This window comes from Pan paniscus, chromosome 9 (genome assembly GCF_029289425.2).
Source record: "Pan paniscus chromosome 9, NHGRI_mPanPan1-v2.0_pri, whole genome shotgun sequence".
NCBI classification, from domain to species: Eukaryota; Metazoa; Chordata; class Mammalia; order Primates; family Hominidae; genus Pan; species Pan paniscus.
Genome location: NC_073258.2, coordinates 57,294,566 through 57,310,853, shown reverse-complemented (window position 1 = coordinate 57,310,853; position 16,288 = coordinate 57,294,566). Strand labels below are relative to the sequence as shown.

The 16,288-nt window shown below is 34.4% G+C and overlaps 1 protein-coding gene across 1 annotated transcript; it reads left to right on the top strand.

Moving 5' to 3' along the window:
• The first annotated feature begins 9,675 nt into the window (after nucleotides 1–9,675).
• Nucleotides 9,676–15,145, top strand: LOC100972109 (olfactory receptor 8J3). Its single transcript, XM_057299031.2, has 2 exons — nucleotides 9,676–9,704; nucleotides 11,376–15,145. Exon 2 carries the CDS (start codon nucleotides 12,155–12,157, stop codon nucleotides 13,100–13,102), a length of 948 nt encoding a protein of 315 aa, XP_057155014.2. The 5' UTR covers nucleotides 9,676–9,704; nucleotides 11,376–12,154; the 3' UTR covers nucleotides 13,103–15,145.
• Nucleotides 15,146–16,288: the final 1,143 nt, after the last annotated feature.

Below are 16,288 nucleotides of genomic sequence, written 5' to 3'. Positions count from 1 at the left end.
GGCTTGACAGCAAAAACTGATTACAACACATCTCACAATACTCTGTCATCCAACAGCATATAGCTGGATCACATCGTTGTTGTTTACATTCATTCTACTATCCGTACTTTTTAATTATAATTATTGAGTTTAATTCATGTAAAATTAAAGAAATTGTGGATGACAGAGGACTTATTTCTGGCATATTGCTACCTGTTTTTTCTTGTTTGTTTTGTTTTTTTTTGAGATGGAGTCTTGCTCTGTCGCGCAGGCTGGAGTGCAGTGGCGAGATCTCGGCTCACTCCAAGCTCCGCCTCCCGGGTTCATGCCATTCTCTTGCCTCAGCCTCCTGAGTAGCTGGGACTACAGGCACCCGCCACCACGCTACCTGTTTTCTTTATGTCATATATATTAATGTTTGTTCATCCTTTTCTCCAATAGGTTGTTTTCCTTATATTCAGCCAAGTGAAACATCATATTTTATATCTCAATTATGTGTCATCTCTTTATCAGCATATTTTGCTGCTGATTCAGCATTTTCTTCAGTGATTCTATAGAACCTCATATTTCTCCTCTTCAAAATACTTTTAAAAAGCGACATCAGTACACTATGGGTGTGTTAATAACATTTTTTTCTTTATTGAATATACATTTTTCCAATTATTTTTTTTTATTTTCCGGACATAAAACAACAGTATAAACAAAGTAAATCTATTCCATACCATATATAGTTGAATCACATCATTGTTTTAATTCATTCTACTATCTCTGCCTTTTAATTGGAGAGCTTAATTTGTGTACATTTAAAATAACTGTGAATAATAGAGGACTTCTTTCTGGTATATTGCTATTTGTTTCCTATATGTCATATCTATTAATGTATGTTGTTCATCCTTCCCTCAATTACAAGTTCATCTTGTTTTTGTGGCTGAACATTAAATTGTGGGTGGTTATAAGGAACATACTCAAGTATATTAAAATAATGATCAGGGAATATAAGCTGAAAAATTCCCAGAGACTGCACAGGGCAGGAAGACATTCGAGTTAAGTCAATGTAGAGTGAGTCCTTGTTCAATAAATGGGCATTTGATAGAAATCTCAGAGGTAAAGTCTTCATTAAACTCTAATCAAACACCTTCAAACAAGTCACAAAAGGAGCCAACTGATACTTGTCTTAAACATTTAACATTATTTTAGAGAAACAAACCAGCAAACAAATAAACTTATGGCATCCATTAACATAAAATTCACAATCTTCAGCATCTAGTCATAAATACTAGACATATGGGAAAAGAGCAATGGGTGAGCCTATCCGTGAGATAATTAAAATAAAACAGAAAAGACATAATGATAGAATTAGCAGGTAAGGACTCTAAAATAACTGTTATAAATATGTTTAATGTATTGAATCACTTAGCAAAATTAACACTGTAAGAAAACAAGTGAAAATTAAAAAAATAAAAATATGGTAATTCTAAAGGTGGAACTTCAAGCTAAATATCCATCAATTCATGAAAGGACAACAAAAACAGGTGGTATATACATACAATGGAATATGGAGGGTCTTCGTAAAGTTCATGGAAATATAAGATGTCTAAACAAGACCTAGTCTGATACACTAAGAAGGATAAGCCATTACTTTGAAAAGAGCCCCTGTCAGAGCAACATGAATTCTGCTAAAGCAATACATTTTGTTAAATGTGAGTGGAAGAATGGTGAAATTACTGATGCTTTACAAAAATTTTGTGAGGACAATGCCCTCCAGAGAAATCAGCAGTTCTTTGTTTTTTTGTTTTTTGATACGGAGTCTCACTCTGTCGCCCAGCCTGGAGTGCAGTGGCACGACTTCGGCTCACTGCAACCTCTGCCTCCCTGGTTCAAGCAATTCTCCTGCCTCAGCCTCCTGATTAGCTGGGATTACAGGTGCCTGCCACCATGCCCGTCTAATTTTTATTTTTAGTAGAGACGGGATTTCACCATGTTGGCCAGGATGGTCTCGATCTCCTGACCTCATGATCTGCCTGCCTCGGCCTCCCAAAGTGTTGGGATTACAGGCGTGAGCCACCGCACCCTGCTTACAAATGTATCAATCATTGTAATCAGGGATAAGATGATGCTAAAGAAGAGCTGAAGCTCTCAGAGACAAACCATGTGCATTAATTCACAAGGAAAAAAAATTCATCCTGTTCATACCCTACTTGAAAAGGACTAGCAATTAACAGCAGAAACAGTAGCCAATAACACTGACATCTCAATTGGGTCAGCTTTCATAATTTCTGTGTAAAAAATTAAAGTTGAGCTAACTCTTTACCATTAAAAACCATTGCATCCAGATGAGTTGCAGACAAGAGCAGAGCTCTCAATAGAAATTTTGAGGGCTGGGTGCAGTGGCTCACTCCTGCAATCTCAGCACTTTGGGAAGCTGAGGTGGGCAGATCACGAGGTCAGGACTTCGAGACCAGCCTGTCCAATATGGTGAAACCCCTTCTCTACTAAAAACACAAAAATTAGCAAGGCTTGGTGGTATGCGCTTGTAATCCCAGCTACTCAGGAGGCTGAGGCAGGAGAATTGCTTGAACTCAGGAGGCGGAAGTTGCAGTGAGTGGAGATCGCACCATTGCACTCCAGCCTGGGCGACACAGGCTGGAGTTGCCTTTCTCTTTCTTGTAAAAAAAAAAAAAAAAAAAAAAGGGAAATTTTGAACAGGTGGGATTGAGATCCTGAAGGATTTCTTCAAAGAATTGTAACAGGAGATACAACATGGTTTTACCAGTATGGCCCTGAAGATGAAGTACATGAGATAAAAATTACAACAGGAGGTAAAACATGGTTTTAGCAGTATGGCCCTGAAGATACAGCACAATCAATCCAATGACTGCCAATAGGGGGAAGTGGTTCAGACAAAGCAAAAGCAGACAGGTCAAGAGAAAACTTCATGGCAATGGTTTTTTTGAGACACTCAAGCATTTTGCTTGTTGGTTTTCCAGAGGGACAAAGAAGATAGTATCTGCTTATTATAACTATGTTTTGACAGAGAGTTAACCAAAGTTTTAGCAGTCAAATACACAAGAGAGCTTTACCAGAAAGTCGTTCTCCACCAAGACAAGGGTCCTACTCATTACTCTCATCAAACAAGGGCAATTTTGTGATAGTTTTGATGGAAAACCATTAGGCATCCATCCTACTGTCTGATTTGGCTCCTTACGACTCTTTTTTTTTGTTTGCTAGTCTTCAAAATTCTACAATGGAAACCCATTTTGTTTCAATTAATGATGTAAAAAAGAATGTATTGACATGGGTAAATTTCCGAAACACACAGTCCATTATAGATGAACTAATTTTGACTGGTGTCATCACTTACAAAAAGTGTCTTGAACTTGATGGCACTCACGTTTAAAAAAAGTTTACATTTTATTGTTATCCTTTAATTCAATTTTGCCATGAGCTTTTATTCCTCTTTACATTATTTCACCATCAAAAAGATAAAAATCCTATTATTTGCAACAACATGAATAGAACTGGAGTACATTACGTTAAATGCAATTAAAGCTCAGACTTCACCACTATGCAATATATCCACACAACAAAACTGTACTAGGACCCCTTAAATTCCTACAAATAAACAAAAATGGTCTGAAGAGATCAGATATATTTTTCCACACAAAAATAAAGGTAAAAGAATCCAGAAGTCTTCAGAGGAAGGTAATAACTAACGTTGGAAATGAAGAAAAGCTAACAAACACTAGAAGAATTCTTAGCAAAATTTAAACACTTCGAAGTCGTAAGATTGGTGCTGGAAATCTGAATTCCTTTGATCAATCCAGTGTACCTCCTATTCTACAATAAACCCTATGATAGCAGGCCCTGAGATTTTGGAAATTCAAAATAAAGTTTCCAAAAAGAGTTTCTTTCTAGTTATTGCTTGTAAGACAGGAAGAGGCCAGAAAGGAAGAGTGAGGCTCTACGGAGAAACAGAAGATGGCTTCATCTGGGAAGAAGGTTGTAAGTGGCTCACTAGCTCTCCTGTATTGTACTGCCCTTCTGTCCTCATTCCCTGGACAACGTGGAACAGCCTATACATATGAATTATCAGATCTTAGAATCGCTACCACCTGCCAAAGTTAGCTCCAGGCTCCAGCTGCTCCAGAATGTAGATGTGGACCAAGGGGTTGTCTCCCAAAAGTTTCTACCTGATAGTTGTGCAGGCTGATGATGGCATTCCATTAAATTATAATTCTATTCTGCATTTTACCTAACTAAATATTTTGAAATCCAATTACCCTTCCGATTGAAAAGTATCCAGGCTTTCACTGAGTTAACAGTGAATGTGATAAGAGGAGAATCCAAGAGATTAGGAAAAAGCCACTTCATTATTTTTAATTAGACCAGTTCCACTTTGATTGACTGACTGCATGTTAATTTTGTTAAATGGAGAGGCTGTACTTATTACAGAAATATTTGTAAATCACAGTGTTATAATCTATAAATACCAAAAATAATTGCATAATTCCAGAAATAATAAGATATTAATTCGTGATGTAATACATTTAATATGTATTATGTATACATATGCAATATGTCAATTATATGTGTGTAAATATCTATTATGTAATATGCATTATGAATACATTTATATATATATGTATCTATGTATTTACAGACTGGGTCTCACTCTGTTGCTCAAGCTGGAGTGCAATGGCACAACTTCACTGCAGCCTGGAACTCCTGGGCTCAAGCAATCCTCCCACCTCAGCCTCCTGAGTAGCTCGGATTATAGGTGTAAGCCACCGCACCAAGCAAATAAATATTTGTGTATGCTTTATAGATGTTATTATCTCCATATCATTATATAAAAGGAAATAAAGTACATAAAATAAATTATCACAAACTATGTTTATTAAATATAAATAATTTATTTTAGCCAAATGTAATCATTTATTTAGCCATAAATATAAATCATTTATTTTAAACACATCTTGTGTGTCTTGACACTTATACTAATTTGGAAGTTTACTTCAAGAAAATACACTTACAACTTGAGACATAAATATAAATATTTATTTACAATAAAAATATAATTTAATTTTTTCAATTTCAAATAGTCAAAAATCATAAGATCTATAACTATAATAATTTTATTTTATTCATTTTTTTTTGAGATGGAGTTTCACACTTGTTGCCTAGGCTGGAGTGCAAGAGCACGATCTTGGCTCGCTGCAACTTCTGCCTCCCAGGTTCAAATGATTCTCCAGCTTCAGCCTCCTGAGTAGCTGGGATTACAGGCACCCACCACCACATCTGGCTAATTTTTTTGTATTTTTAGTAGAGATGGCATTTCACCATGTTGGACAGGCTGGTCTCAAACTCTTGACCTCAGGTGATCCACCTGCCTCGGCCTCCCAAAGTACTGAGATTACAGGTGTGAGCCATCACGCCTATTAATGAAAATCCAGAAACATCTCTGCATACTACATGGTAAGTGTATTCTGGGTGGTCATTTCTGCACCAGAATAGATAGCATTATTCAATAATAAATGTCATTGATTTTTGAACGATATGAATATACCCACTAAACATCAAGTAAAGTATCATTAACTCAATCTCCTGTTGCTTGTACCCTAAAAATGCCTGCAGACATGATAATGCACTATGATATCAGTTAAAGTGTTATAGGTGGTAGCCAGAATGGGAAGAAAGGTGGGCTTAATTGATTGCGGTTAAAATATCTTGCTTTTGCAACTTTGGCAAAGATGTATTTCATTGTGAGTTCATTACTAAAGTCCCACCCAGGGAGCAGAGAGGGTCCTAGATCTTAACATTTATTAGCTGCATGGTATCCCTGACTCTTCAAGAATATTAAAATTGCACCAAAATTGTCAAACATAATAGAAATGTACTAAAGAAAAACTGTGATACCATTATGTAGAGGAAATAAAGTCTAATATTCACATATTGATACACAGAGCTTTGCTATCAATTGATATGCACAAACATTCTATTAAGAATTTAATCTATGCTGTATCAATGCAATATATTATATTTATCCCTGCATTTGAAAAGTAGAAGATTCTATCATTTATTTTAGTTTTAGAATCAGATGTTTAGAATTAGTTATTTATATTAAGTTATATTCTATACCCTATTATAAATAAAAAAAAATCTGTTCTGTTCACAAATATAATAAATTGTTTGGGTGATACGAAATGAAAGCTTATATTACCTGTTTCTTCCAAAAAGGTGTAATTGGACTAAAAGGGGCAAAATAATCTAACAGTGAAGACTGACTTTAATGAAGTCACAGGATGTCTCAGAATTCCAAGTAGCTGCGATTACAACAGACATGCACCACCATGTCTGGCCAATTTTTGTATTTTTAGTAGAGATGGGGTTTTACCATGTTGGCCAGGCTGGTCTTGAACTCCTGACCCCAAGTGATCCACCCATCTTGGCCTTCCAAAGTACTGGGATTACAGGCATGAGACACTGTGCCCAGCCAGCTGAACTCTTTGTGACATCTCCCTCATCACCTACCTGATCACAATGATAAGCAACCTGGGCATGAACATTTTGACCAAACTAGACTTCCACCTATACACACCTGTTGTATATTTCTAATCAAACATATTTTCATTGATTTGAGCAATTTTATTGTTATTTACGCTTAGAAAAGGTTAAATTTTGTTGTGGATCAAAATAATATTTTCTATGAATGATGCATGTGCCACACATTTGACTTTCTTATGTTCATCATCACTGAACTTTTAATCTTGGTAACCATGGCCTATGACTGCTATGTCTAACCATTTGTTTTACATTGTTATTATGTGTCTGTGACTGTACCATGTGCTGATAAGCATTCCATACCTCTATAATACATTTCAATCTCTAATGATCACAATGACATTTTTTTGACCTTCTGTAGCTTTATCATCAGTCATTTCTATTGTTTTGATGTTTTATTCTTCCATATGCTAGGCTCAAATGCACAGGAAAGAGAATTGCTGATCACACTGCTGACAGCATTTAATTTGATCCCTACCTCCTGGTACTGCTAGTGTTAAACATTCTGATTTTGTTAGCCATATGTTGAATGCATTCTGCACTGGGCAGGAAAAAAGCTTTCTCCATGTGTGGTTCTCATCTTACAATGGTGGTTATGTTCTATGGATCTCTACTTTTTGATATGGATAAATGGCCTCCTTGTTCTACACTTTAATGATCCTCAAGTTTAACCTCTTGATCAACAGCTTTAGCAACTTAGGGGTTAAAAATGTCTTTTATAGAGTCTTTAAGAATTAGTGCAAACTTTGTCTTTACAGTACACTATGGAACATTGTTCCAATAAATTATGAGAAAATATTTATCACTTGATAGTGTTTCTAATAGATATAATTACATTCTTTATGACTCTACAAAAAGAACCATTTTAACACTTCAAAAATAGATTGTTCTCATTATAATCAGCCAATTAACCCTCATATTATAGAATTCAATTAAAATATCATTTCCTTCGAAAATGTCTTTCTTCTGATTTACTATTTTCTTTAGTGATCTCATACCTTATATTCTACCAGTGGAACACACATTAAGCTACATTTTAGTAAGCTATATCTTTATTTTGTAGGGGTTTTGCCTTTTTTTAAAATAGGATGTACATTCTCAATCTTGTTTTCATTTTATTTAAACAAAGTGAGTCAGACTCGTGCAGAGAGCATATATTTGGATCACGTGGTTTTTTTGGTTTGTTTAATTTATTCTGTCAATCTCTTTCTTTTAATTGGAGAATGTAATCCATGTCCATTTAAAGTTATCACAGATAATGGAGAACATCCTTTTGGCATATTGCTATTTGTTTCCTGTAGGTCCTATCCTTATTGTTGGTCATCCTTTCCTCCATAAGTTTTCTTGAGATTTTGGCTGAACCCTAGACTTGTGCATGACATAAAGCTGTTAAAAGAATGACCAGGAAATTGTGCGCTGAAACATTTCATAGAAACTACACAGGGCAGGAAGACATTAGAATTCTAAAAAGTCATAGTGGAAAGTCCTTTTACAAGACATAGACATCCAGTAGAAATCTCAGGAACAAAGCTATTTTAAACCCCTTTGCCAGCTTGAAAACAAGTCTCGAATAGAGTCAACTGATAACTGTTTGACAACACGACAAGGTGACTAAAGTCAATAATTACTTGTACATTTTAAAACATTTATCATTCTTTTAGGAAAACAAATAAAAATAAAACACAGGAATTATTCTTATAAAATTTACAATATTCAACATCCAATCACAAATTCTAGTCCTATGAGAAAGCAGCAATGTGCAACCTTCAAAATGTTATTATAGATGTTGGATATACTGAATGATTTAGCACAAATACCAACACTGTAAGAAATAAATGAAAATACAATATTACATATGAACAAATATTTATTGAGTAAAAAACATACACTGAAAAAGAAAAGATGTGACTTGTCACAATAGACACTCAAAATGAAGCCAGAGAGAAACATAATACTAAAAACAAAACCCACTGAAACAGTCTCAGTCAACTATAGAACAATAACAAGATACCTACCACATGTTTAATTATAAGGTCTAAGTGGAAAGAAAAAACTATATTATAGGACAAGAAACAGGGAAAAAGATGTTGGCCAGAATTTCTAAGTTTATTTTTTAATAATGATGAAGATACAACAGGATAAAATAACTCCAAGCAAAATAAACAGAAAGAAAATGATGCCAAAGTGCTTCACCATCAATTATAAAAAAATTATAAAAAAATTAATTATAAAAAATTATAAACAATTCTTCAAAATTGCTAGTGATAAAAGATATATTATAAACGAATGAAGAAATGTTTACCACTGATACGTTGGCAGAAAAAATAAAAGTCATGACACTATGACACTTTCTTTGTTTTTTTTTTTTTTTTTTTTTTTGAGACTGAGTCTCCCTCTGTTGCCCAGGCTGGAGTGCAGTGGTGCCGTCTCGGCTCACTGCAAGCTCTGCCTCCTGAATTCACGCCATTCTCCTGCCTCAGCCTCCCAAGTCGCTGGGACTACAGGCGCCCGCCACCACGCCAGGCTATTTTTTTTATTTTTAGTAGAGATGGGGTTTCACCATGTTAGCCAGGATGGTCTCAATCTCCTGACCTCGTGATCTGCCCGCCTTGGCCTCTCAAAGTGCTGGGATATCAGGCGTGAGCCACCGTGCCCGGCCAAAGTCATGACACTTTCTTATGTCAACCAATAACTATATGTCTGGTAGAATTATACCATAATCACCAAAAGTATTCTTTGTCAATGGATGTTGTATTACCAAATTTTGCATGTTTTTTTCTAGAAATTTTTTTTTCATTTACTAACAAATTGCATATGTGGGTGTCTGTGTGTGGTATACTTAATATGAGCAAAATACTGTGTAACTGAAATGCTGACAAAGTCATATTTATAATTTCCTGTGTTTAGTCATATTGCATAATTCAATTATTCAGTTAGACTGAAACATAAAATATTATGACTTTTTCTAATGGAAAATTCTGAGAATAATTAACAAATATCCAAGGCAGTCTCCCTCAGGTAATTATGTACAATTTTTTATCCTTGAATCAGATTGAAACTTCAACCAAATGAGTCTCAAGGGTTTTAGAAAAAAACCTTAAATCTATTCTGTAGCTACCTGTGAGGGCTAAAGAAGTAGAAAGCAAAGCAGATTCTCTGTTGAAGTAAGTAGGAACATTGATCATTGACAATTTTTAAGGGCAGAATTTAAACTAGGTTATCACCAAAGATGTTGAAGGCCCCTATACTCTGCAAAACTATTTCCTCCCTTGCAATATAGGGCTATTAACTTAATGTTTCATGCTTTTCATCTATTTTTAACAAGGATCTTTGTCTATCATTATTTACCTAGTGCCCCTCCTGTCCTATTCTCATTTCCTATCTATGAACGTTACAGCATTTATAAGAACATATTCTAAAGGCAGGATAACTTTATCTGAATGAAGAACAGATGTGGCATAGGCCATATTTTTTCCCAGATACGCATTTTCAAGAAATTAATTCTTGCCTGGAATCCTGGAATGCCCTTCCTGTGACCGATTAAATAGCTAATTCCTTCTCAACCTTTAGGTTTCAATTCAAATGCCACCTTCTCAGAAGAGCCTTCCTTGTAAAAGTATTAATATTAATATTCCATGTGATAGTACTCTCCCAGGTTATCCTAGTATATTATCTTGTTTGTTTTACTTATTATGCTTATTTAAATCTGCAATTATTGTGTTTATATGCCTTCTTAACAGATTTTTCTCTTCCCTATCATTACAATAACATATTCACGATCTGAGGGTCAGGTAATTTATCTGAAGCTCGAACATAGCCTGGAACAAAGTAGAATTTTAATAAATATGTGGAAAATAAGAGGATAATTCACAGAACCCAAAGGAAAAATTTATGCTTGGTATCATCAAACAAACTGGTACCAGATATCCAACAATGTTAGGAGTCATTTTGGTGTTATTTCTCTGTTTTTTTTTTTAAAGTAGTCACTTCTTTATTTTTTCTCACTGTAGAATAATCATTTGTTTTTCTTTCTATTCTATCTCTTTTAGAAGGAGAGAAACTGAATAGCTCTGGGCTTTTAAAATTCAGATCTGTGTGATAATATATTCTTAACTTTCTGGAACTTAATTGTGAACTTTAAAATAAAGAACTATATGATAAGACTTATTTGGACCAGGTGCCCACCACTGGAACTATCAATTGTGACTCCAACAGGACATGAATTCACTTAGTTAGGGGCAAATAATCATGATTAAAATATACAACTCTAGGAAAGTGTTCATCCATACTAAAATAGCACGCTGAATCTATGGCAAATACATGCAACATAATTATCATAAAAACCCTCAAAATGAAGGTGTTTATTCCTGTTACAATAATATAAATATCAAAAAGCGTAAAAAAAAACAGATCAGCTAAAATTAAGAGCAGGTGTATTGTGTAAATTTAAGAAATATAACATTTTATAAACAAAAAATTGAATTAAAAGAAAAATCATGAAAAAAACACGGAGAATTGTATGAACTTTTAGCACAAGGAAAAGAATAGTCATGAGAGGGAGAAATAGAAAGTAGTACTCAGGAAAGCATAATGTTGAGGAATTACAAAAATGATAAAATCTTACTGATTTTTTTTTTTTTTTTTTTTTTGAGACGGAGTCTCGCTCTGTCGCCCAGGCTGGAGTGCAGTGGCGCAATCTCGGCTCACTGGCGCAATCTCGTCTAACTGCAAGCTCCGCCTCCAGGGTTCACGCCATTCTCCTGCCTCAGCCTCCCGAGTAGCTGGGACTACAGGCGCCCGCCACGACGCAGGGCTAATTTTTTTTTTTTTTGTAGAGAGGGATTTCACTGTGTTAGCCAGGGTGGTCTCCATCTCCTGACCTCATGATCTGCCCGCCTCGGCCTCCCAAAGTGCTGGGATTACCGGCTTGAGCCACCACGCCTGCACAAAATTTTACTGATATTATTTATGGAAACCTAAGAAGAGAAACAGCTACCTGAAAAATAGATCTGAAGAGATTTATCCATGTATTTTTGTTTGAGTTAATAAAATGGAAAGAGAAAAAGTAGTAAACAAACATGCATGTTGTAATTTGCAAGCTCAATATAGATCTAATACATGTTATAAAAGGATATAATTCTTAAAATGAAGAGTATAGTACCTATTCTTGAGGCAAAGGAAGAATTATCAGATTAGGAAATTGCAAGTAGCCATTGGATTATTTGGCGATACACAATTTCTTAAGCCTTTCTCATGATCAGTGCAAAAATCATCAGATACATCCCAGCTTCAAATGTTTGTAAGCTAAGAACATATTCTTAATTCAATTACACTGCAAGGCAGTAAACCCTCAAAGTGTTGCAGGATGCTGAAACAACTATTTACTTTACCATACTAAATTTACCATACTTGCTTTACTCTCTCCCAAGTGATTGCAAAGCTGATTTATTAGACTGAGAATACTGAGTTTAATAACAGAATTAGATTAATACATGACAAGAAGATCACACCCAGGAATTGTCCTTGCCATCTAGTGGAAGTCCTAGAAAATGATTTCTTAACGTCTATAACCACTTATTTTCTTCCTCAAACAGATGAATTTCCAAACTCTGACATGGCTCCTGAAAATTTCACCAGGGTCACTGAGTTTATTCTCACAGGTGTCTCTAGCTGTCCAGAGCTCCAGATTCCCCTCTTCCTGGTCTTCCTGGTGCTCTATGTGCTGACCATGGCAGGGAACCTGGGCATCATCACCCTCACCAGTGTTGACTCTCGACTTCAAACCCCCATGTACTTTTTCCTGCGACATCTAGCTATCATCAATCTTGGCAACTCTACTGTCATTGCCCCTAAAATGCTGATGAACTTTTTAATAAAGAAGAAAACTACCTCATTCTATGAATGTGCCACCCAACTGGGAGGGTTCTTGTTCTTTATTGTATCGGAGGTAATGATGCTGGCTGTGATGGCCTATGATCGCTATGTGGCCATTTGTAACCCTCTGCTCTACATGGTGGTGGTGTCTCGGCGGCTCTGCCTCCTGCTGGTGTCCCTCACGTACCTCTATGGCTTTTCTACAGCTATTGTGGTTTCACCTTGTATATTCTCTGTGTCTTATTGCTCTTCTAATATAATCAATCATTTTTACTGTGATATTGCACCTCTGTTAGCATTATCTTGCTCTGATACTTACATACCAGAAACAATAGTCTTTATATCTGCAGCAACAAATTTGGTTTTTTCCATGATTACAGTTCTAGTATCTTATTTCAATATTGTTTTGTCCATTCTAAGGATACGTTCACCAGAAGGAAGGAAAAAAGCCTTTTCCACCTGCGCTTCGCATATGATAGCAGTCACGGTTTTCTATGGGACAATGCTATTTATGTATTTGCAGCCCCAAACCAACCACTCACTGGATACTGATAAGATGGCTTCTGTGTTTTACACATTGGTGATTCCTATGCTGAATCCCTTGATCTACAGCCTGAGGAATAATGATGTAAAGGTTGCCTTAAAGAAATTCATGGAAAATCCATGTTACTCCTTTAAATCAATGTAATTTTAGAGCTCTATAAATAAATGAAGAGATAGTTCATGTAACCTGCCATTATGTAAGAGAAATAAAAGTAAGTTTACAAGCAATCCTAAGAATTACCAAGAGGTAAGATTTAAAGATCATTGAATTAAAAAAAATACGTGGAAACATTTTGAGTTATGAGAGTAATACAAAACAAAAATATTATTTATTAACTTTGCCCAGAAATAATCAGGTAACCAGTTTGAATAAAATATTTTCAGGAGTAAGGAGCATATCAGTTTTTAAAAGATTAAGTTTTAACAGAGCTACAAAATAGGAACAAGAGAATTAAAGTGAATATTTTTCATTCTGTGGACTCCTTTTCTTCTTTCTGGGTATGATTGGTAGAGTGGATGCCTGCATCTTGAAAAACTGTAACTACAGATGACTAAAATCATTTTTACAACAAAGTTAGCAAATTTGAACTGACAATAATATTTAAAATAAAGCTCTTTAACTCTTAATATTGTTTGAATATACAATAAAGACATACTATCAATTAATACATATTTTAAATCCTCATATAATTGAAAATATTTTATTCCAATTAATATATTTTCTGCAATTTTTAAATAAAATGCTCAGACTACTATCACTGAATATGCTTTTATACTGGGTTTGCTTTGTAAACATCAGACTTTATAAAAATTTCCTTTTCTCCTTCCTCTAAATATCATTCATCCTTCATAGGTAAAACAAATGTTCTATTTTTGTATATTAATAAACTTTAAAAAAACTTGTTCACGGGAGTTTCTTACATCATTAGAAATATTTTTTGAATTTTTGTTCTTATTTTCTGATAGTTTTTGATCCGTAAGTGTACACTTACACCTATTGTACAACTTATAATATATAGGAGTAATCAGACTATATCCCAGACTTATCAAATAAAAATCATAAGGCAAAAGTCAAAAAACTCATATTATAAGTGCCAATGGGGATTCTGGCATTGAAACTTAGGAATATATCCTACAAATAAAGAACTAGACTGGAAGATACATATGGAAGATTATGTTGACATTCTGTGTGTGTGTTCAGTTTACTTGTAAGTAGGTTCTAGTGTTAAAGAGTTCCTTCAGGACTAAAGGACCAAAGAAACTAAATCTTCAGTCATGAATAATTATGAATAATTATGATATGGTATGAATAATTATGATATGATATGAATAATTATGAATGATATGAATAATTATAATATTAAAAAGGAAATAAAACACAACTCTACAGTACAAAATTAGACTCAAGTAACTGGAAAAGTAGTGATTGGATATCTTTTAATTTGCCTTGGTGTTGAGATATTCAGTCTACTTTTCACGCCAATCTTTCTTCCACTTGGTGAAAGAATGAAAAGGCAGGAAAAAGCTATCTTGTTTGCATAAGATGAGATTTTTGAGGTAACATAATCACTTTTCCACAGCCCCAAATTCATTACCATTTTTACTGTGCATTACATTTCCATCATAATTTTTTTTTATAAAAAGTCATCTTTGGATTCCACTGAATACGTTTTCTAGTTAGGCCTTCTATTGAACAATGGAATAATATAACCACATGTTTAATAACAAAATTTGTTCCACCAAACTCAGTTTTTATAAACTATTAACAAGGTCCTCAAATGACGATTTTTAGATTTAGGAAGAAATGCTAGAAGACCATAAAATTGTTTGTAGCCAAATATGACAAATGAAATATAATGAATTTTACCAGATCTATTATATATTGATGTCAGGTTTTTAATTAAATTTTCAACCCTAAATATTATAATGCAATGAAAGTTTATCAGTTGAAAAATCATTGGTTTACCTAGTGCGATAATAAATGAATGGAGTACTATTTATGTGTATGCATGTAATAATCTGGGAATTCCTAATGAAGAAGAATTATCCTTCTTAGAAATTAATTTGCCAGAAATGTTTGGGCATCTATACTAGCCTGGTATTGTGAAGAGTATTCCAGAAAATATGACTTTATTTTGATGCTAAAGTAGGGAAAAATATTAAAACACTGAGCGCTTAATGATAAAGTCACTTCAGAGGTATGTTTTTTTTCCTTTTTAATAAATTTTGTGTTATGCAAACTAAAGGTGCTATGAGTACAACTTTATTTGGAAGGAGATTTCTGGGTATCTTAATCTTCAGAGGTTTCTTCATAAAAATATTCAATCCTGTCTGTTTTACATGTCCTGTCTTCTGTGGATCTCCACACTTGGGTGTCCTCTATAACTTTCATTTATTGCCCAGCTTTTTTTAAAAAAGTGTTGCATAATTTTTTAAATGCAATGTTTATAGTAATGAAATGATTCACTACGAATTTACCATATATATATATATATATGTATATATATATGAGTGTTTATCCACCACTATTGATATTGCAAATTAAAAAGCAGGTTTATAAAAATATTATTTATTAAAGGAAATGAGAATTTTGAGCTAGGAAGGAGTGAATCCTTACAATGGTAAGTCAAAGAGATGTTGTTTCCTGCCAAATGATGTGATGTGAGGAGATGTGACCAAAGATGATATCAAGGATGAAAAGCTAAAATGCCAATAAGAATGGAGTGAGATGGAAAAACAAAATGTAGGAGGTGGAAAACAGAGGTGGAGCAAATGAAGACACTTTGGTATGACGTGTCCTGTGCTGTACCCTCTATGCGTTCACTTCATAAATATCTATTAAGGACCATGTACAGTCTGAAAGACATAATGCAAGACTATCATATTACAGTGACAAGAACTTTGACAGGAGAAGATTGTGTAGAATTTCTGTATTGTGACTTGGGCCATAGAGATTAGGAAAGAATCAGAAACCAACATATCAAACTTAGAAAACTCCCTTACAGCCACTAGGATCATCTTCTGATGATTACTAGGGACTAGCACTGTTCTTTGTGACCTACTTATAACTATAGAGAGCAACCACAAAGCTCTTAAACATACCAGAATAAAATTGGAAATAAACTTAACCAAAGAAGTAAAATATCTCTACAATGTAAACTATAAAACATTGATGAAAGAAATTGAAAAGGATACAAGAAAATCTGAAGATACACCATGTTCATGGGTTGAAATAATCATTATTAAGATGTTCATACAATCCGACACAATCTACAGATTAAAGCAATTCCTATCAAAATACCCACACCATTCTTCACAGAAAGAGAGCAAA

What these genes read in the sequence shown, in the direction of transcription:
- LOC100972109 (XM_057299031.2), top strand. Translation starts at nt 12,155, where the DNA reads ATGGCTCCTGAAAATTTCACCAGGGTCACTGAGTTTATTCTCACAGGT.